General features: G+C 37.2%; 1 protein-coding gene across 1 annotated transcript in view; it reads left to right on the top strand.

The window, feature by feature from the left end:
• The window catches only part of itpr1b (inositol 1,4,5-trisphosphate receptor, type 1b), a 129,828-nt gene that overhangs the window by 65,304 nt on the left and 43,930 nt on the right, over positions 1-20,594 (top strand). The window contains exons 40-41 of the mRNA XM_081356951.1: positions 7,241-7,370; positions 8,961-9,148. Coding sequence (XP_081213077.1) covers positions 7,241-7,370; positions 8,961-9,148 — 318 coding nt within the window. The remainder of the gene's footprint in view (positions 1-7,240; positions 7,371-8,960; positions 9,149-20,594) is intronic.

The following is a 20,594-nucleotide window of genomic DNA, read 5'->3' as shown; positions in this document are numbered from 1 at the left end:
AGTAAATACATTTATTTCAAATAGAAATCTTCTGTAACTTTATGAATGTTGTTCTTTTAAACTTTCTATTTAAAGGATCCTGAAAACAATCATGGTTTACATCGAAATACATCAAAGCAGCACAACTGTTTTCAACATTGATTATAATAAGAAAAGTTTCTTGAGCATCAAATCAGTATATTAGAATGATTTCTGGTGGATCATGTGACACTGGAGAGTTGAGTTATAATTCAGCTTTTTATTATCAGAGGAATAAATGACATTATATTCAAATAGAAAAAAAGTTATTTAAAAATCTTACTGACCCCAAACTTTTGAATGGTAGTGTTCATTCAGAAATCTAGATTGGTCAACTTTTAAAAAAAAATGTTGGATAAATTTTTTATGTATAATGTAAAAAACAAAACACACACACACACACACACACACACACACACACACACACACACACACACACACACACACACACACACACACACACACACACACACACACACACACACACACACACACACACACACACACATATATATATACACACAAACACACAAGGGTACAATCTCAATTGTCTGTGAAAACACCTGTTGTGTGAGCCCTTATCCACACGTCTTACACACGTGTTCCCTGCACATGTATTGACAGACCATCCTTGGCCTGTACTCGCATAACATATAACTCCTCTCTCTCTTCATCTTTATCTTACATAAGAAAACGTGCCTCCCATCACAGTGTGTAAGGCTCTGGGATACGGCACGGCTGTGCGTGTGTGTGTGTGTGTGTGTGTGTGTGTGTGTGTGTGTGCGCGCTTGTTTGTGTGTGCGTGTGTGCATGCTCGTGTGAGTGTGTGTGTGAGAGAGAGAGAGAGAGAGAGAGAGAGAGTGTGTGTGTGTGTGTGTGTGTGCGTGTGCGTGTGCGTGCGCGTGCGTGCGTGCGTGCGTGCGTGTGTGTGTGTGTGTGTGAGTAGTAAGAGGGCTGGGTAGGATAATATGCTTTAGGTTGATGATGCGGCTGTGCAGCTGAGCAGGGAAGCTTATGTAACGTACATGGAGAAAACAGTGTGTGTGTGTGTGTGTGTGTGTCCTTCACCTGGACTATGCAGGACTGGTCATCCATAAATCTTTCTTTCTTTCTTTCTTTCTTTCTTTCTTTCTTTCTTTCTTTCTTTCTTTCTTTCTTCACCTTCTTTCTTCACCTTCTTTCTTTCTTCACCTCTCTCTCTCTCTCTCTCTCTCTCTCTCTCTCTCTCTCTCTCTCTCTCTCTCTCTCTCTCTCTCTCTCTCTCTCTCTCTCTCTCTCTCTCTCTCTCTCTCTCTCTCTCTCTCTCTCTCTCTCTCTCTCTCTCTCTCTCTCATTCAGTAGAATCAGTAAGTTCCAGTAGTGTGTGTGTGTGTGTCAGTCGTTGTCCGTTGTCCTCATGTGTCCTGTAGCCTGTGGCTCCTCCTCTGCACTCCTTCATCCGTCCATCAGGGGGAGCTGTGGACACATCCGTCCCCGCGCGCGCCGCTGTCCCAGTTTCCTCTCCTTTGTGCAGCACGATTCCTGGACTCCCGCCAGCTCTAAACCAGAGGTTACATAAGACCTGCCCTTCTTTTTTTTTTCCTCTTTTTTTTCCTGGAATCCAGGCTCTTTACTGATGTGTGACCTTCTGCAGTAATTGCCAATAAAAGTGAGACGGGCTGTTTACCAAGAGACACGGGCAGTGCCATAGTCCATCCGGTGGGCACGAGGGGTGGGCATACGACATCCTGAACCCCTCATCACCCTTCTGTTCTTCTGAAACAGCCACAGTTTAGTTTCCGTCTAGATTGACAGTGCCTAAATTAGGTCACCAAGCCAGATGTCTTCAGTCTTTAGGCCAAAGCTTTGAGATCACACATTCAAGATGTTGAGATCATGTCACATCAGTCAGGTTTCAAAGCGTGCCTGCAAACCCATCCGCATACCGATGGTGTTTGAAACGAGCCCGCGAAGCTTCTCGCCATTGACATGCACCGCAAATAATAAAGCTGTGACATCAGTGAATGTGCGAGCTGTCTCGTACCCACACTTGTGACACGCAAACTTGTGACTTGCACTAAAAATTAGTGAAAATCTCTTTCAAAAGTCCGCGTCAAATCCAATTAGATTTTATTACCGGATGGATGAAAGGATGTGCAAATGGATGGATGTGCTGTATTGATTTCTTGTGGGGAAATTCACAAGAAAGTGTTTTTATAGCATGTGATGAAAGCGTGCTTTTATGGTGGCTAGAGTGGGACATTTTGCATTCACACCTTGTGTTTTGCAGCCACATTATTTTCCAGCTGAAAAATGATGTCGCAGAAAGGGAGATTCCTTACTGGTTGCAGTATTACTCACACAAACATGCGCGTGCGTCACAGTTGTTGCTAATTTAGAACCCCCCTCTTTCCCTTTTTGTTAACGTGCTCACAATTTCCTATTTGCATCCATTTAGATCAAACACATTTTTATGAAAGCAAACGGCATTTCGTGTGTTATCGGAATGATTATTTGTTGTCGATAGTCTGGTGCTCACCGTTTGTCTCTGACGTGTCAAACAAAAAACTGTTTGCATGCCGTGCATGTTGCCTGATTTGCTCATTCCTTTTTGCTCTTGCACGACTTTAACGTTTTTTTTTTTTTTTTTTTTCTGTCATACTAATGCAAAATAAGCACTAAGGATTGTGGAAATACTTACATTCACAAATCCCGGTGGATTAAATGTTGTAACAGGACCAAACAAGTTGCAAATACCGTTTTGAAAATCAGCCACACACACACACAACCCCCCCTCCACTCCCAACTTGGTAACACTTAACAGAGTAATGTTTTCATTTCTGCCAAGTCACGCCTTGAGAACGCATTACATAACTGCATTAGATTCAGTCTGGATACCTTGAACTTTTTAAGCCTTTTCTCGGTTAAAATGTGTTTGTGTGCACATTTAGCTCGTGCAAATTCAGTCTTCCCACTGAGATGACCCCCTTTGATAAGAATCCAGCACGTAGGCTGACCAGCCGAGGTCAAACAACCCTGCTCTGGCATAGATGAATGTGCAGCCTTCGCAAACTGCAGAGGCTTAGTGAATTCTCTCGGGCTGGTTGAATCTGATGCACGCCGTGTTGATGACTTTTTAGCTTGTCAAAGGCGTTGACACGTTCTATCAATGCCAGAGGCTAATATGCATTAACTAACTCATGACTTTTTATCTCCATTAGCTTGCACCCCCACCAGAACCAGAGGTCCTAGCAGAGGTGTGTCCAACACATATTCGCCCCCTGAATATGGGTTGTTGCAGACAGTAGTTGAACGTCTCATACCATGTCCTTGCCTCATTGCATTGCAATAGCCTCTCTCTCTCTATTCGCCCCCCCCGTCACCCTTGATCTGGGGTGTGGGAAAATGGGTTGTTGCAGACAGTAGTTGATCGTCTCATACCATGTCCTTTCCTCATTGCGTTGCAATAGCCTCTCTTTCTCTCTCTCTCTCTCTTCTTTGAGTCATCTCTGCCCATGCAAATGGGAAAACAAAGACCCACGCTGTCACACACAACATATTTTCCCCCCAGTCTGGAGATAAGCTGACCTCTTTTTGGTCTTGCTGATTAGAGAGAAACATTTGGGTTTTGGACGTCAAAATCCCATTCATTTTCTCCATTGAGAAATTATCTGATAACACATGAACTTTTCAAGACAAGCGTACAATGAGCTCTGAGATAAAGCGATGATATGTGCTTCTTTAATTTTAATTTTAAATTTACTAAACGAATACTTATTATATATCTTATGAATGACTGCAAGTTAATACTTTCACATTTTACTGTACTTCTTGTCTTCTCTGATTTTCTTAAATGTTTTGCTCAACTGACCATATTCACCTTCAACTCCCATGAAGCACTGCGAATCATGTTATCAAACCGTTAATACAATTATTGTTATTATTACATCAAAAATGGTATTATTCATAAAAAATAGTATTATTTTAATAGTAATTATTATTCACACTGCACCAACAGACACCGAGCAAAGCTGAAAACCACCAGATTACAGTACGTCACTTTCTTAGACATTCCAAGAACTGACAAACGCAGATTCAATATGTACACCTTTTGTTTCAATCGGAATGAATTCATTACGAACTCATTATGTCACAAGCTTAAAATCAGAATTGAGTTTTTGACATTAATTCGCACACTACATGAATATGGAGAGTTTCCCACTGTTTTCGCGTACTATTCTCCTGCATTGCTTCTTTTCTTTGTTGTAAAGAACTGACCCAATATTAATCTACAGTATTGCGGGTCTTAATTAGGAGACGACGAGCGCATAAACCGTTGTCCTCGGCTGCTTATATTTATTAATCAGTAAAAACGCCCCTTCCCGATCCCAAAACAAGGGTCTGGAACAAGGACTGGTGGGACGTTGTCCTGCTCCACTTCACAGGCGATGAGTGGAAAGAGAATTTTAGAATGACATGACAACAATAATAACAACAATAGCTCGTTCCACGCGCCACACGTCACTATTTTTCTTTTTAAATGCCTTGTGGAGAAACTGAATGACGAAAAAACCCTTGTGAAACCAAGGGTGCTAAAAAGTGGGTGGTCATTGTTGCACACAGCCAACATTTTACATGCACTGAGTGCAGATATCTCTGAGTATATGACAGACAGGGAGAAAGAGGGTCAAAAAGCAAACCAAGTGCTTTAGCAGGGCAGCTGGGGGCATGAGCCGCAGTTTGTGTCAATAGTACACAGGCTCCATTATGTAATCTGGATAAAAAAAAAATAAAAAAAATATTTTTTCTCTCTCTTTCCTCTCTCTTTCCTCTCTCTCGTGGCTTGCGTTTCTAGCTTTGGCGCCCTGTGTGGTGCTTATGTAATCAACATGGTTTCATTCCCGCTATTGCTGTCGTAGAAGCAGAACTATAGTCCGACATAAAACAGATGGCCTGTAGAATAGGTTAGCAGCAAACATCCTGTTGAGCTTTATTCATTAAAGAACAGGGAATTGAAAAACAAACATTATGACATGTATTATGTTTTTAGTTATCCTGTTCTACCCCATTCCTACTTCCTTTCAGGGACATTTTTTTTTAAGATTTTATGGATAAACTAAAGCTGATTGTGTTACTTTGCTCTGCATGATGTTCCCCAGCGCCTGTCTACACACACACATACACACACACACACACACACACACACACACACGTTTAGTTAGCTATCTAAATGGGGACATTCCATAGACATAATGATTTTTATATTGCACAAACTGTATATTTTAACCCCTTACACTACCCCTACTCCTAAACCATTTTATACCAGATTTACAAATGAGGACGTCCCTAATGGGAGGTTTTTGGAGATTTTGTCAGGTTTTGGTCACTTAACTATATTTGTGTGTACCTTCTTAACTATATTAAGTAGACACACACACACACACACACACACACACACACACACACACACACACACACACACACACACATACCATGCCTCTTATTTAACTGCATGATGTAATCTGCCCCACTTTTCTTGCATGTCGAAGTAGTGACTAATGTTCTCAGTCTTGACCCCCTTCTTTTTTTATGCTTCTCATTTTTCTTCCCTCCTTTTTGCTTTCTGCTAACTCGCATCACTCAGGAGTTTGATCCAAACCAGCCCCAGAAGCAACTGGAGGATCAGAGAAGGGTAGGTAAAGAAATGGGGCACGTGACGCACACCCTGGCCACCGCTTGAGCCGCCCGTTCACTATCTTTCCCTTCACACCCTACTGTCTGCTCCAAATGGGTGGAGGTTTCACCCAAAAAACCGGGATGAATGTTTGCTCTGTAGGTTTGAAGGTGGTGATGGATGCGTTTATAGGTGATAAACATCTTGATGTTGTATTTGTGTGTGTGTGTGTTTCCACCCACTCTGATTCGGGGTGTTTCGGGCGAGCTGTCGGGTTACGGTTATCTGTGTAATCACTGAATTAGGATTAGTCTTAATTGGTGCGGTGTCTTGTATCCGAGGTCTCGGGTATTATGAGGTCAGATGCGACTAAGAAAAGGGATCTGGTGTTATCAGATTCTGTCTTCCTTTCTGACCTCTTTCTGACTGTACTAATCAAACGTAACGGGACGCGATGGGGATTGGTCTTGAGGAGGAGTTGAGGCATCCCACAAACAAAACCAATTAGATAACACTTTAATAGAAGCCTGTTTATGTAACACATTATTGAGATTTTCGTTATGAAATGTATTATATAATACACCTTTAGACACAGTTATAAAACTTACTCCTTAGCCTATTCATGATTACACCTTTGCATTATGTCATATGGCTTATGGTCTTTAAAGGTGTGACGTGAATATTAATAGCTATCATAATGAAGCAGTATAATCCATTGCAAAGTGTATTATAAGTAATTTTGCATTTGTTATACAATACCGTTCAAAAGTTTGCGGTCAGTAAAAATTTTAAAATGTTTTGAAAGTAGTCTCTTATGCATGTATTTGATATAAAAATAAAAAATACAGATTTAAATGATAAAATAGCTGTTTTCTATTTGAATGTACTTTAAATTGTAATTTATTCCTGTGATGGAAAACGTGAATTTTGATGCTAAAGTAACACTTCTGATTATTATCAATGCTGAAAACAGTTGTGCTGCTTAATTGTTTTGTGGAAAAATATAAGTTTTTTAGGTTTCTTTGCAGAGTTAAAAAGCATTTATTTGAAATTTCTATAAAATTAATTTCTTAAAATATATATATATGTATATATATATATATATATATATATATACATACACACACAATTTAATTTTATAATATAATTAAATATTTACTGCTGATCCCACACTTTTGAATGGTATATACAGGCTTCAAGTTAAGTGTTGGAAGACTGATATTAATATTACTGGACATCTGCAGTATTTTGCCTCCTAGATCTTCATCAGGATTTTTGATGAAGACCTAGATATCAAAATGTGATAGTTACTGTTTTTACTTCTCATGTGCTCGATTTGGGTTGGATGTGCACACTTTTTTTTCCCTATGATTTCTTTAACCATTTTGTGTTACCACAAATTCTTTGTTTTACATTGACCACCTGTGGACAGATGTGTGTATTTTTCCATTAACACAACCATGTGTTTTTTTTTTTTTTTTCATTATTTATTTATTTTCACATTCACCTTTTGATGATGTCATCTGTCATAATGCCCCTCCCATTACTCCACCCCTTCCCTGTTTTCAGAGTGAAGCTTTGAGGCAAGTCCTGGTAAACCGTTACTATGGCAACTTCAAGCCGGGAGGCAGGCGAGAAAGTTTGACCAATTTCAGCAACGGGCCGCTCGTCCCCGGGGGACAGACTAAAACTCCTGCAGGTTTGTGTTTGTTATAATAGAGTCTATTAAATAGATGATAAAAACTGACCTTTTCAAACATTCAGACCAACTTCATTTTGTAAAACCCAGCCGCTAAAGATGACCCCCCCGTCCATTTTCTTCTGTAACGTGTCCTATATATTCAGAGCCATCGCTGTTGCCAGGCGACAAGAACGTGGCACTCACACTTCCTTTGTGAATAGCCACCAGACACACACACCTGCTTTAGAAAGTCTATAGTGAGTGAATTACAGCATAAATGTCTTTAGGAGAGATTGACACCAGATGATAGGATATCCGTAAATGTGGATTTGGCCGGTTTGACCTTAACTTACTAAAAAACACAATTTCCCCTGCACATATACACAATGTGGATTATTTACTGCCAATGAGTTCTTATATTTTAAGCATATTTGGTGCAACATCTCATCAGAAAGGCCTGCTCAGGTTCTTAACACTGATTACGGTTTGATTCAGTAACGGTTTGGTGCCATTATTATTTTTGTACTATTACAATTTTATAACCAGAAAAGGGCAGGATTTTTATAGAATTAGACCTGTATTTGGACATTATTATAATAATTTATTTATTGTTAATTCTGCAGTTAATGCCATACATTTTTAGTGACTGTTTACATGCGCAATAATTTTAAGTTTAACTATCGGAATGTTGTCATATAATTTGTCATGTAAAGGCGTTGACCTGATTTAGCTGATATTCCTGTTTCTAGAAACACTAACGTTCAAAAGTTGATCCAGTAATACTAACACTGTCTCTTCTATTCTATTCTATTATTTAAAATAATAAATAAGAATTAACATGTACTTCATTAAATTAAACTGAGAAGGGTCATAACACCTGCTTCTATTGTTCTCATTTGTAAGTCGCTTTGGATAAAAGCGTCTGCTAAATGAATAAATGTAAATGTAAAAGTTTGGGCTCGGTATGATTTTTTTTAAAGTGTATTTGAAATAAGTCTCTATGCTCACAAATGCTGCTTTTATTTGACCAAAAATACAGTAAAAATGAATAATAACTATTGAAATATATTTTAAAGTGTAATTTATTCCTGTGATGATCCTTCAGAAATCATTCTAAAATGCTGATTTGCTTCTAAGGAAACATTTCTTAGTTAGTTAGTTCACCCAAAATTCTGTCATCGCTTATACTCGCCCTCAAGTTGTAACAAACTTGTATGAATTTCTTGCTTTTGTTGGACACAAAATAAGATATTTTGAAGAATTTGGATAACCAAACAGTTGATGGGCCTCACTGACTTCCATTTTATGGAAAAAATAGACTATAGAACTCAATGGGACCCATCAATTGTTTGGTTACCAACATTTTTCAGAATATCTTCTTTTGTGTTCAGCAGAAAAAAAAATTCATGCAGGTTTGAAACAACATGAGGGTGAGTAAATGATGACAGAATTTTAATTTTTGGGTGAACTTATCCCTTTATCTTTTTCACTTTTGATACATCCAATGCGTCCTTACTATAGTAATAATTTCTTTAAAAAAAAATCAATTCAAACTTTTGAACAGTTTTTATTTTTTGTTCATTTCGATGGTTTTATTGTTACTTCCAGTTGTTGGCGGGGGTTCAGCGGGCGGTCGAGGGGAGATAAGCCTGGCAGAAGTGCAGTGTCACCTGGATAGAGAGGGAGCGTCTGACCTGGTCATTGACCTCATCATGAACGCCACAAGTGACCGAATCTTCCAGGAAAGCATTCTGCTGGCCATCGCTCTGCTGGAGGGAGGAAACCCTGTCATACAGGTCAGATGAGCTTTCACTTCACTTTCATTTAATCTTGTACATTCTTTTAAATGATACAATAATAAGTTCAAATTGTTATTCAAATTCATATTCTAATATTTAATATTATATATTCTGCTTTAATCTACAATTAAGTACAATTATAATATCTGCATTCAAATTTGTTTGTTTATTTATCTTTATAATTCATTAACTACGTTTATTGTATTGTGGTCATGTGAGCTGCCTCTGTTCTGCATTTAAAACTCATGTCATGTGCAAACACTGAGTGAATTCAGATAGTAAACAATGATTGCGACAGACAATGTGAGTCAGCGTAGAGTCAGCTGATCCAGTGCAGGTGTGGTAAAATAAAGCAATGAAAAGAAGCTGTGGTTTACAGTGAATTTAGGCACCCATAGGTGTTTTAAAGTCGCTGTAAACCACGGCTTCACTGAGCTTATTGCTTTTATAAAATAGTCATTTTACATTCCTGGCAAGGTTTCATTAAATAAACACACAAACACATTTTTTTTGCTGTTGATAAATATAGTATTCTTCCACCAAACAATGTTCTTCATAAGCGGAATCAACACAAACACACAGATGCAGTGGCGCAGTAATACTTTTACAGTCTTTTTTTTTTTTTTTTACAACAGCTCAACCAATCAGAATCAAGGACTGTAATTATGGGTTTTAAAATCAACAGTTTAGACTTTATACGCCAGAGGAACAAGTGCACAGCCATCTATAGAATTTAGTGTTTGAACTTCCTTTTTTGCGGTAGCTCTGTATATTTCAATGGCATCGCTGTCGAAGAGTAATTAGCTGGTGAAGTGGATTTACTCATTGTAAAGTTAACAAAAGTTATCATGGGCATTGTAATGTTTGAAGCGGATGTCATAACAGATGTCAGTCGACTGAGAAGATTTTAAAATGAGCTGTTCATTCATAAATCCGTAAGATCTTACCTTCATGCTGTGGAAATATAAACCGGAAGACAGAACAACGAGCACAGCGCTGAAAAGGGGCGGAGCTACATAAGGTCTATACATCATAGGGCTATTTACCATGTGAACTGAAGCAAATCCAAAACCTTTATCTGAATTGCTGTTTATCTGAAGTTGGGGTGTTTTTGCATACCTCATCTCTGTGTAGGAAAGCTATGTCCTTTCCTTTGAAATGCAGGTGTTCTCCCATGGTGCAAAACAGGAAGAGGGAAGGAGAGCATGCATCGAATTGAGATAAGAAAACACCAATAAGACTGGGGGGATATCTCGGTTCACTGAGGAGACAGTGGGTAAATTGAAGAAAACGTACAGAGCTGGAATGCTAAGAGAGAGAGAAAATGAGAGGAACTGAAGGAACGCATAAAGACAAAGGCTATTTCTTAGAATAGAATAACAGCTTTCTACTTACTGAATATTATGCAGAACACATTGGGCCCGATTTACTAAACAGGGCAAAATAGCAAGAGAGCGCAATTCCAAAAAAGCGTGGAAAGTTATAGAACCCGGATCATTTCCATAATGACCAATGTAATCTACCAAGAGCAGCACAAATTAGTGTCTGCTTTTACATGCTTTTTTTGGGTGGTAAATAATGGCGCAAATACCAGTAAATTGACTAGCGTAAACCTTAGTAAATCACCTTTGCATGATTCATTTAAATACTCTCCTCCCATAAATGTTGCGTCTGAAAGGGAAACTCCTACAAATGCATATGCAATAAGGTCAGCCGCTAAAATAACCCTGTCCACACCTTTTCATCGCTTATTTTTCACTGCGTGTCTTTAGTAAATCCATAGACTGTAAAAAATATGGACAAAGCGTCTGTGACGTCACCCATAGACTTTCTGAAGAACGGGTTTGAAGCCGTTTATGGGGGGTATGGGCGGCGCCATCTTGGAAAATCTTGGGAAATGCTAACCCCGCCCACCTTCTAACGCAGCGCGCGTCACTCAGCTCGCTCTGCTACTCCGGTTATATTTCAGGCAATGAACTATTTTTTTACAGTCTATGGCAACGAAATATGTTATAAAACACCATACTAACTAGTTTCGTTTTCATTTAAAGAAATCTTAAACATTATAGCCACACAAATGTGGTTCAGGCAACGCATATTGATTATATTCAACTGCACATAACGTTTGCCTATTTATGAAAAACAAAACAAAATATAACACAAATCTGCCTCTTTTCATTTTAAATATAATATAAAAATATTAAACATTTTATGGTCCAGGCAATATGTGCATTTGTATTAAACAACAGATTTTGCAGTAAACAACATTACATATCATCTTTGTTGTATTAAAATGACAAAACTCAACCCAGTCTCTTTTTGTTAAATTTCAGTTTTATCAATGTTAGCCATTATAAAAGTATAAGTAAAAGGTATAAGAAGCTATACAAATAAAGCAAACAATTCAATCAAACATACAAAGTCAGCGCGAGTTTAACCATACATCGGTAAAGTTAAATAAATAGCTTATAAAGTTATGAAACTTCCCCTCAGCCAAAACGATTGCCCAGGGAAAAAAATATAACGTTAGATTCACGAGACCAAAAATCGCCCATTAGATATACACAAGATGAATTATATCTCATGTTTAACCACTACAGAGACGCCAGAGTCCGCGACATTGGCGGCAAACCTTAGAACGTCAAGCCGATGAAAGACCGTTCCAGGCGGGGTACATCGCGCCGAGCACCCGGTCATCGCTGGATCAACTGGATAAAATTTTCATAAATCTTTAAATAAACCACAGATTTGAGCTTTAAACAACTACATTCTCGCCTGAAAAACTCTTAAAACTACATTTCATGATACAGAAACAGTAGTATTATATGTCAACTGTATTAAAAAATGGCGCTTCTTATGTTGTCATTCTCCGTGGCGCTGCCTTGTTAGCTGTCAATCAAGCTGTCAATCAAAGTTAACCACGCCCTTATTGTCATACATTTTATATCTAAATACGATCTAAACTAATGAGTTAGAAAAAAATTCACTACCCTCGCCGTTGTCAGGCACTCGGAACCTATCGAAAAATACAATAAAAGTCCATGGGACCAACCTGTAATGACATGAATTTATGCTGTGAAAACGGACATTTTAACATGAGGGCTATGGACATTTGCTCCCTTTTGGGACCTTCCCCTAGCGGATTTTCGATGTATTGCAGTTTTTCGCACTTCCGGGTAGGCTTCATTTCTCAGATCAGAATGTTGCCGCTTGAGTAAATCCTAAGATTTTTACGTTTTTTTTTTTCTTTTGGAGTTTTTTAACGCCAAAAGAAGGTTTGCGCTGGAGCAAGCTGTTAGTAAATCTGTCCCATTGTAAACTGTCTGTTTTTCTTTGTTAATAAATGTATAAATAGTAAGTAAAACTTACTAAAGTAGGCATTATTCAATGAATAACGTTTAAACTGTAGCATACTACATTGTCACATGACCTCATTAATTTTGTCACATGGCCTCATGATGCTGCATATTTAATTAAGTGGAAGCAAAGATCCAATTTTGTGTAAAACTGTCTCCATATTTGGAAGCTCGTATTATTTTTCGATTCAGTTTAATTTTTTTTTTTGTATAGTGCAACTTCACAAAAAAAATGCATTTTTCATATTTTGTTTGTGATGCATGTTCATTTTGCAGTGTGCACAGATTGCATATTCTACACTGCAGTAGTAATAGTAGTGTGATAGTTGTATGTTATTCGAGCGCTCGGATCATCAAGTGGAGGCTGTCCAGTGCAGAGCAGGGCCACACGTCACTGTCTGCAGTCGCCCAGCCAGGGTTTTGCGGGTGCAATGCGGTTGCTATGGCAACCTGGCAAATCGCTATCCTTGTCGCTAGGCTGCTCGCGGACAGGGAGGGTGATGCACGACGACGGAGGCAGGCGGTGTCAAAGGAGGGATGGCTGTTCTGATTGTAGAGCAATTATATTTCCCAAGCTGGCAGGGCCGGTCTCTGCGCTCTGTGCATGTGTTTTGCGTGGGTGCTTTTGTAAATAGGCCCGTTGCATAATCAGCCCTGTTATTAGCAAAGGCATTCTACTTGATGATACTCAGGCTTCCCAACAGGCACACGTAGAGGCGCTCACATGACTGGATTACATAAGCCAAGGCCGTGGTGAATAATGCAGAAAACAGTCTTGTGTGCTAACTGGGTCATTGTGTGTTCTGGTGATTGAGAGAGACAAAAAGAGTGGAAAGTGATTGATAGGGAGAGAAACAGAGAGATAAAATGACGTAAACAATCATAAGTATTATGTTTTTTTTATTGGAAACTTGTAATTCACATCTGTTTCATCATGCAAAAAAACAGAAAGCACAAGCTGTTGTGTCAGGTTATTTTACAATGCTAAATATAACTGTAGAATTGTATGTAATGTGCCCCGATGTGAGATCCACCAATCAGAGAGGTTCCCGAATCTCAATTGATTTTTTGATTGTTAATATGAGAGGAGGATATCTCGTGTTTATCCATGGGTGCTCGGCTATGACTTACAATAATGTGTGTATTTAAATATTATTATATATTATACTTTATTTTGTTAATAATTAAGCACTTTTCCCCAATACCCCTTTACCATAATAATATCCTTATGAGGGAAAATCCATCCATCCAAAATAACAATACAATTTTTAGAAAATGGTACAAAATTATACAAAAAATAATATTATATAGTAGAGGAAAAGAAATTAAGTGAAATAAGATTAAAAATATATAGTTAAATACCACTGTTGGACATAATGAGACCTACACTCTTATGAACATATGCAAGAATAAAATGAATGAATAAGTTAAACACAATAGATATCCATGTAGAATGGTGTACCTGAAAAGTTAAAGTTAACAACTATAAAGCCCTTTCCTCCCAAGAGAGTGGGCGTATGGTATATGACAATGAAGGATTCCAGACATGGTGTTCAACCTCCAATTGAAAATTGTTACTTTTCCAAATGCAAGTACAACATCAAGTCCCAAAGCCAATGCGCTGCTTTAGGTAGGAAACAATGATTATTTATTACTGCATAAAGACATTACAACAAATATAGCTACAATCTATAAATACCATAACATGCTATTATTTTTTTCATGTTACAGTTATCAAAATTACTATTATTTTTACATTATGATAATACGAATTGAGGGTGGAAATGTGTTTAATTTTCTAATAAGAAAAATCATAGCAAATTTCTGCTTAAAAAAATCTATAGGCTATTGACCCCAAATAGATCCCTTTTTCTTACCAGGTTACATGATACTCTTCCGTCGATTCTTTAATTCTTGTCAGCATCAACCTCATTGTATTGGGTTAGATTGGTTAAGCATTCTTGCAGCGCTAAAGGGGTTTTGTGGATAACCTGCATGACACTTTTGCAGCCGGTTTGCAGAGTCATTTGGGTGTCTTTTAAAGGATGTGAAGAAACCACATGAAAGAAAGAGAGAACTGGGGGGTAGTCTGCTCTTTTGACGTGTGTATGTGTGTGTGCGAGGTAACATTCTCTTGTGTTAACAGGGGATTTACTGAGTTTACTCATTGTAAATCAGCTTCTTTTAAGATGATTTATTCTGCTGTCATCTGCTTCCCTTTATAAGTAAATGCACTTTTTTTTTCGGTTGTCAAACTCCAGATCCACTTTATTCTACAGTACCACATCTCTAGGACAAAATTACACCCAAAGTTTAAATAAATAAGAAGCCTATTTTAGGACAGGTAATATATATTTTTTGCATTGTGGTATATAACATTACATTATATGAATTATAATGAAAATAATTATTTAAATGTATCATTGAAATATTTATTGTACTGCATTATGCTAGATACACATTCTACTAAATTATGCTAATTTAAATGGACAAAAATCACTGTAAAAAGGGGTATGCTTTAATAAAAAAATGAACTAATGCAAAATAAATCATTGCAAAATTAAAATAATGCCTTAATAAAAATGTTTAATGGTTCCTCCAATAGGGAAAGTTGAATCTTTTGATTTTATGGTCAAATGTGTCCCAAAAATGTTTTCATGTGGTTTTTAGATAAGAAAAAAGTTTTTTCCCCTTTTTGATAAATGTAGACATGGCAAATGATTGGAGGTTTGCTAGATCATATCTCAAGGCTCTTTAAAGGTTAGTTGAGTCAGTAAGCGCAGGACTGTTGCACATCATCGGAATGACATTGATAAAAGAAGCCATGTGATTGGATGACTGTACTTAGTGACCTGGTTAAAGAAGGAGAAGTGAAACGGGCCAAACTAACGTACTTGGGGTTTGTGGATTTGGTATGGCGTATTATAAAGATAAGATGAAAACCAAGAAAGTGCAGCAGATCGAGAAATAATACTAAGTATGGATGCTCTTGTTGATGTAAATTCTTTGGTTATTGTACCTTGAGATATTTTGGTACAGTGTTTTCAATCCTGAAGGTCAGCCAGCTAGTTGTCGCTGTGCGATTAAACCTCACTCTCCTGGCCTCAAGAGGCGCTCTAGTTACCGACATTAGTGACCGACACTAGTGACCAACGCTAGTGACTGCAGCCTTGAGCATCCTTGTTAGCGCCCATCTCTAATGCCGGAAATCCCGTTCGGAGCCGTGCGAGTAGAATATAGAGTAAATGAGAACTGAACTAAGCTGGACGCTAACATCACGATTTCCTCCAGAGCGGCTATATATACACTACTGGTCAAAAGTTTTAGATCGGTAAGATTTTTTATGTTTTTAAAAGAAGTCTCTTCTGCTCACCAAGGCTGCATATATTTGATAAAAAAAAAACAATAAAAAAAATATTATATGAAATATTAAGACAATTTAATATGACTGTTTTCTATTTTAATATATTTTAAAATGTAATTTATTCCTCAGATGAAAGCTGAATTTTCAGCATTATTACTCCAGTCTTCAGTGTCACATGATCCTTCAGAAATCATTCTAATAATCTGATTTGATGCTCAAAAAACATTCATTATTATTATCAATGTTGAAAACAGTTGAGTACAATTTTTTTTCCAAAATTCTTTGATGAATAGAAAGTTCAAAAGAACAACATTTATTTAAAACAGAATACTTTCTAACATTATAAATGTCTTTACTGTAACTTTTGATCAGTTTAACTCATCCTTGATGAACAAAAGTATTGTTTATTTTATTTCTTTCCCCAAAAATAAAATAAAAATTCTTACTGACCCCAAACATTTGAACGGTAGTGTTTAATGTTACAAAAGCTTTCCATTTCAGATAAATGCTGTTCTTTTGAACTTTCTATTCATCATAGCATCATAAAATAAAAATGTAAATAACTGTTTTCAACATTGATAATAATAATTAATGTTTCTTGAGCATCAAATCATCATATTAGAATGATTTCTGAAGGATCATGTGACACTGAAGACTGGAGTAATGATGCTGAAAATACAGCTTAGATCACAGGGATAAATTACACTTAACTATATATTCACATAGAAAACAGCTATTTTAAATTGTAATAATATTTCACAATATTACTGTTTTTGTTTGTATTTTTAATCAAATAAATGCAGCCTTGGTGAGCAGAAGATACTTCTTTTAAAAACAGTAAGAATCTTACTGATCTAAAACTTTTGACCGATAGTGTATATAACTAAATTAATAACTTTTTTTTTTTTACAACAAAAAAAACCACCACTGAACTTACTTAAGCTGGACTGTGACTGGATCTCTCTATAAAGCTGCTTTGAAACAATCTGTATTGTAAAAGCGATATATAAATAAAGGTTACTTGACTTGACTTACTCGGTCACATTAGCAAAATTGAATGTGGAAAAAAGCGTCCATTGTCAACAGCGTAGTGATGTATGAAGCACTACTTACACTGAAGTCATTTTCAAACCAAGCAGTTTTGTTCTACAAACTAAATTACACACACCCATATCAAAAATGCAAATTTTGAAGCTGTTATGTTTATATATATATATATATATAAAAAAGTTGCCACTTAAGAATGTTTGGAGTGAGAGTGTGTGTGATTTACTTGTAAAACAAAATGTCCAAATATCGCCAGCTTATGTTTACCACAGACCTTATTTTACTCATAAACTGAAAAACCCTATTTTAAAAACCAGTAGGAAAATCTCGAGGTAACCGCTGGCGGATTAGTCTTCCGGGTTTTGACGTCATCCCTGCACCACTCTATTGGCCGAACAACGCTAAATGTGACCACAAATTGATCGATTTCAGACAGGCTAAATGCTGCTTCCATGAAAGAAGAGACATCAACTTTTTGTTTTTCCTTTTTCATTAGAGCCATACAAGTGGTCTTTTGTGGCGCTGAGCGAATCTGAAACTTATCAGAGGATGAATCGCGTTACTTTGACTTGCATAATGTGGAGCACGCTGGCCTGGTTCGTGCACAGAGAGGCATTTGTTTGGAAGCTGCACAACAACACAAGCCAATTCCCCTCCACGATTTGTTTATTTTACAGAGGTATTCTGGGGTGGTCGTCAGGATAACAAACACTGTTACCAGGGAAAAAGAAAAAGAGGGATGGAATATGAGGTGAGCGAGAGAGAGAGAGGTAATGGACTGAATAATAAGGAAGCAGAGAGATTATGCAAAAGTTGATGGCATAGTGAGCAAAGCAGGCAGAGAGAGTACGGTGTGTGTGCCAGAGAGGGGAAGTGTGTTGGTGAACACAAAGAGAAGTAGGACAGGGCACAATCACATGCTGTCTAGCCCTCCCCAACTTCCAGCTCTGTGTGGAACTGCATATCTATATATGTGTGCACACTTGCCCCTGGCTTTACCACATGTCTAAAATGGACCAGCTACAACAGTACAGTAAGAACAAGGGACTTTCCCAAGCAAAAATATTGTGCAAGGCTTCTTTTGCATGGGCATTGCTGATCAGTGGCACTGAATTAAGTCGCCATGTCTAACTTGACCTGTGCACCGAGGTTCATCTCGCTCCATTTAGGCCTTGTTTTTTGTTTATGCAGTGAAAAAAAAGCTTGTGACTCAAGTGCAAATCGTTTTTCCACTCATTAGTTATGGTGATATCTTGTGAAGCGCTGTAATAAAATGAGGAGTTACACTATTTTAAGGTGACGTAGTTACATTGTACTTACTCAAGTAGTGAGTCATTTTAATTAACTACATGTACTAACCATAGAGTTACGGTTAGGGTTTGGTTTGGGGTTAGTTAGTTACTATTTTTAATTTTTAATTACTATAGTAAGTACATGTACTAGTAACATGCAACTACCTCACCTTAAAATGAAGTGTTACCTACTGTAATGAGTAGAGACGCCATTAAAAAGACGTTTCAGTTTATTTTTGTTCAATATAAACTATACATTTGTGATATATACACAAAGATTTATTTTTGAAAGAAAGACATTTATACTTTTATTCAGAACAGATGCATTAAATTGATCAAAAGTGACAGAAGATAATTTTACATTATTACAACAAATTCAATCAAGAATCCTTGAAAAAATATATATATCACGGTAATGCTTAATATTGCATTTTAAAATATATCTAGTTAATTCTAGGTTTTTTTTTTTAAACCCATTTTAAAATGTATTTGTTTAAAATAAGCTTTTTAGGTTATTTTATTTATGTATTTTTAATTTTAATTAATATGTATTTTCAATTGTATTCTTTATATAATAATTTATCTGTACAGACTTTGGTATACTGTGGTGTTTTATAGCGCTTTATAAAAAAAATCGGTTTGATTTGATTTTTAAAAAAAAGTTTGGATATTTTATGAAATAATTGCCATCTGATTGATTTAAAAAAAAAATGTTTACCTGGCCTCCATAAAAGAGGCTTGTCGCGGTATAATATTTCTATGATTTGCATCGTGGCGATCACCCTCAACACCTTGGCATCATTGTGGCTAATTTTGCACAAGCAAACACCACTTTGCCTAGGCCTCAAGTCTGTGTTTATCATTGCTTTTCCTAAACCACCCACCAGAGTAATCTGAAAGTCACAGGTTGCCTTTGAAAAGCGATGAGGTCACAGTATACACAAGCTCCAGTTTCACACACTTGAAGCGTCCCACAATGAATTGAATAGACATAATTAGGGAGGTGGAAATGGCAATGCCGAAGTCTGAATCCATTGGCGCTCGCTCAAATAAGGCCTGTGTTCTTCCAGCTGTATACTGTAAAACCTCCAGGCCAGACAGAAGTCGGAAAGGCAGACGGGACTTCATCTGTGGTGAGCAATGCTCAAGTAGGAGTAGGAGGGAGTGAGAGACAGCGAGAGTACAGTGCAGAAGCAGAGTGTGTGAGAACAGCCAGGTTCTGGATGACCCGTGACGGAAGCCGTCGCCCACTCGCTCAGCAGCAAGTGGGCAGAAAGCCTGAGACGCTTAACCAGTTATTCACGCACACACACAATCTCCGCTCTATGATGCTAGCGAATACATTCCTCTGTGACAGAAGGATGTAAAATACTCCTTTAATACATTCTAGAAGATCATGTGTATATACTCACAGAGCCAAAGTCCATTTATAAATAGACAGTCATTAATAATACATTTTTATGCAACATGTCATAGGTTGTTCAAGAGAGTGCAAAACAGACATAAGGCTACCATGAATTTGCTTTGGGGATTTTTTACATCATACAGTTGGTTATTGTGGGATACCTTTTTGATGATACCCAAAATACCCAAATTTCTTGGGTAGCTCTTGAGAGTGAAAACACTGGAATTGTTATATAAGAAAGAGACCACAGAATGATGTAGGAAATGGATTGCCGAGGACAAAGATCTCAAAGCTAAATTATGCTAAAATATTTAGCCTTATAATGTCACAATTGACCAATCAGAATCAAGTATTCCTGAGACCTGCATATTAAAGGGATAGTTCCAGTGTTGTTAGTGTTAACTAAAACTAACTAAAATAAATAGCTTGACGTTGAAGTACAGTACTAAAATCATAAAAATACATTAAAGTTATATAGAAATAAAAAAATAATAAATTACAAAAGCACATACTTGAGTAAAATCACTAAAATCTAAACTAAAATGTAAAAAGTTTTCAAAATATTAATAAATACTATAATAGTGTATAAATAATCTTAAAATATCACTGGATTGTTCACCCAAAAATTATTTTCTTTTGTGGTTTTTTTTATGTTGTTGTTGTTTTGAACCCCTTTGACTTTCATTGTATGGGCAAAAACATGACAGAATTGAAAATTTGGGTGGACTGTCCCTTTAAGCATTCTCAAATGGATTCACAGCGTATGTTGCATGTTAGTCTCTTTTAAAAAGAGAAAGTGACACCTTAATTTTAATTTGAGGGCTGTGCCATGTTATTTCCAGCTGGCACGTACGCATACACATAAGGCTCAGCGATTTCCTGAAGAAAGTATAAATAGAAATGTATATCACGGCACCTGGGAGGGGAAAGAAGGGTCTCGATTCCCGAGCCTTAGCAATTGGCCTTCAGATTGGGATCC

The sequence above is a fragment of the Scardinius erythrophthalmus genome, assembly GCF_964197995.2.
Source record: "Scardinius erythrophthalmus genome assembly, chromosome: 25".
NCBI classification, from domain to species: Eukaryota; Metazoa; Chordata; class Actinopteri; order Cypriniformes; family Leuciscidae; genus Scardinius; species Scardinius erythrophthalmus.
This window is presented reverse-complemented; position numbering and strand designations above follow the sequence as displayed.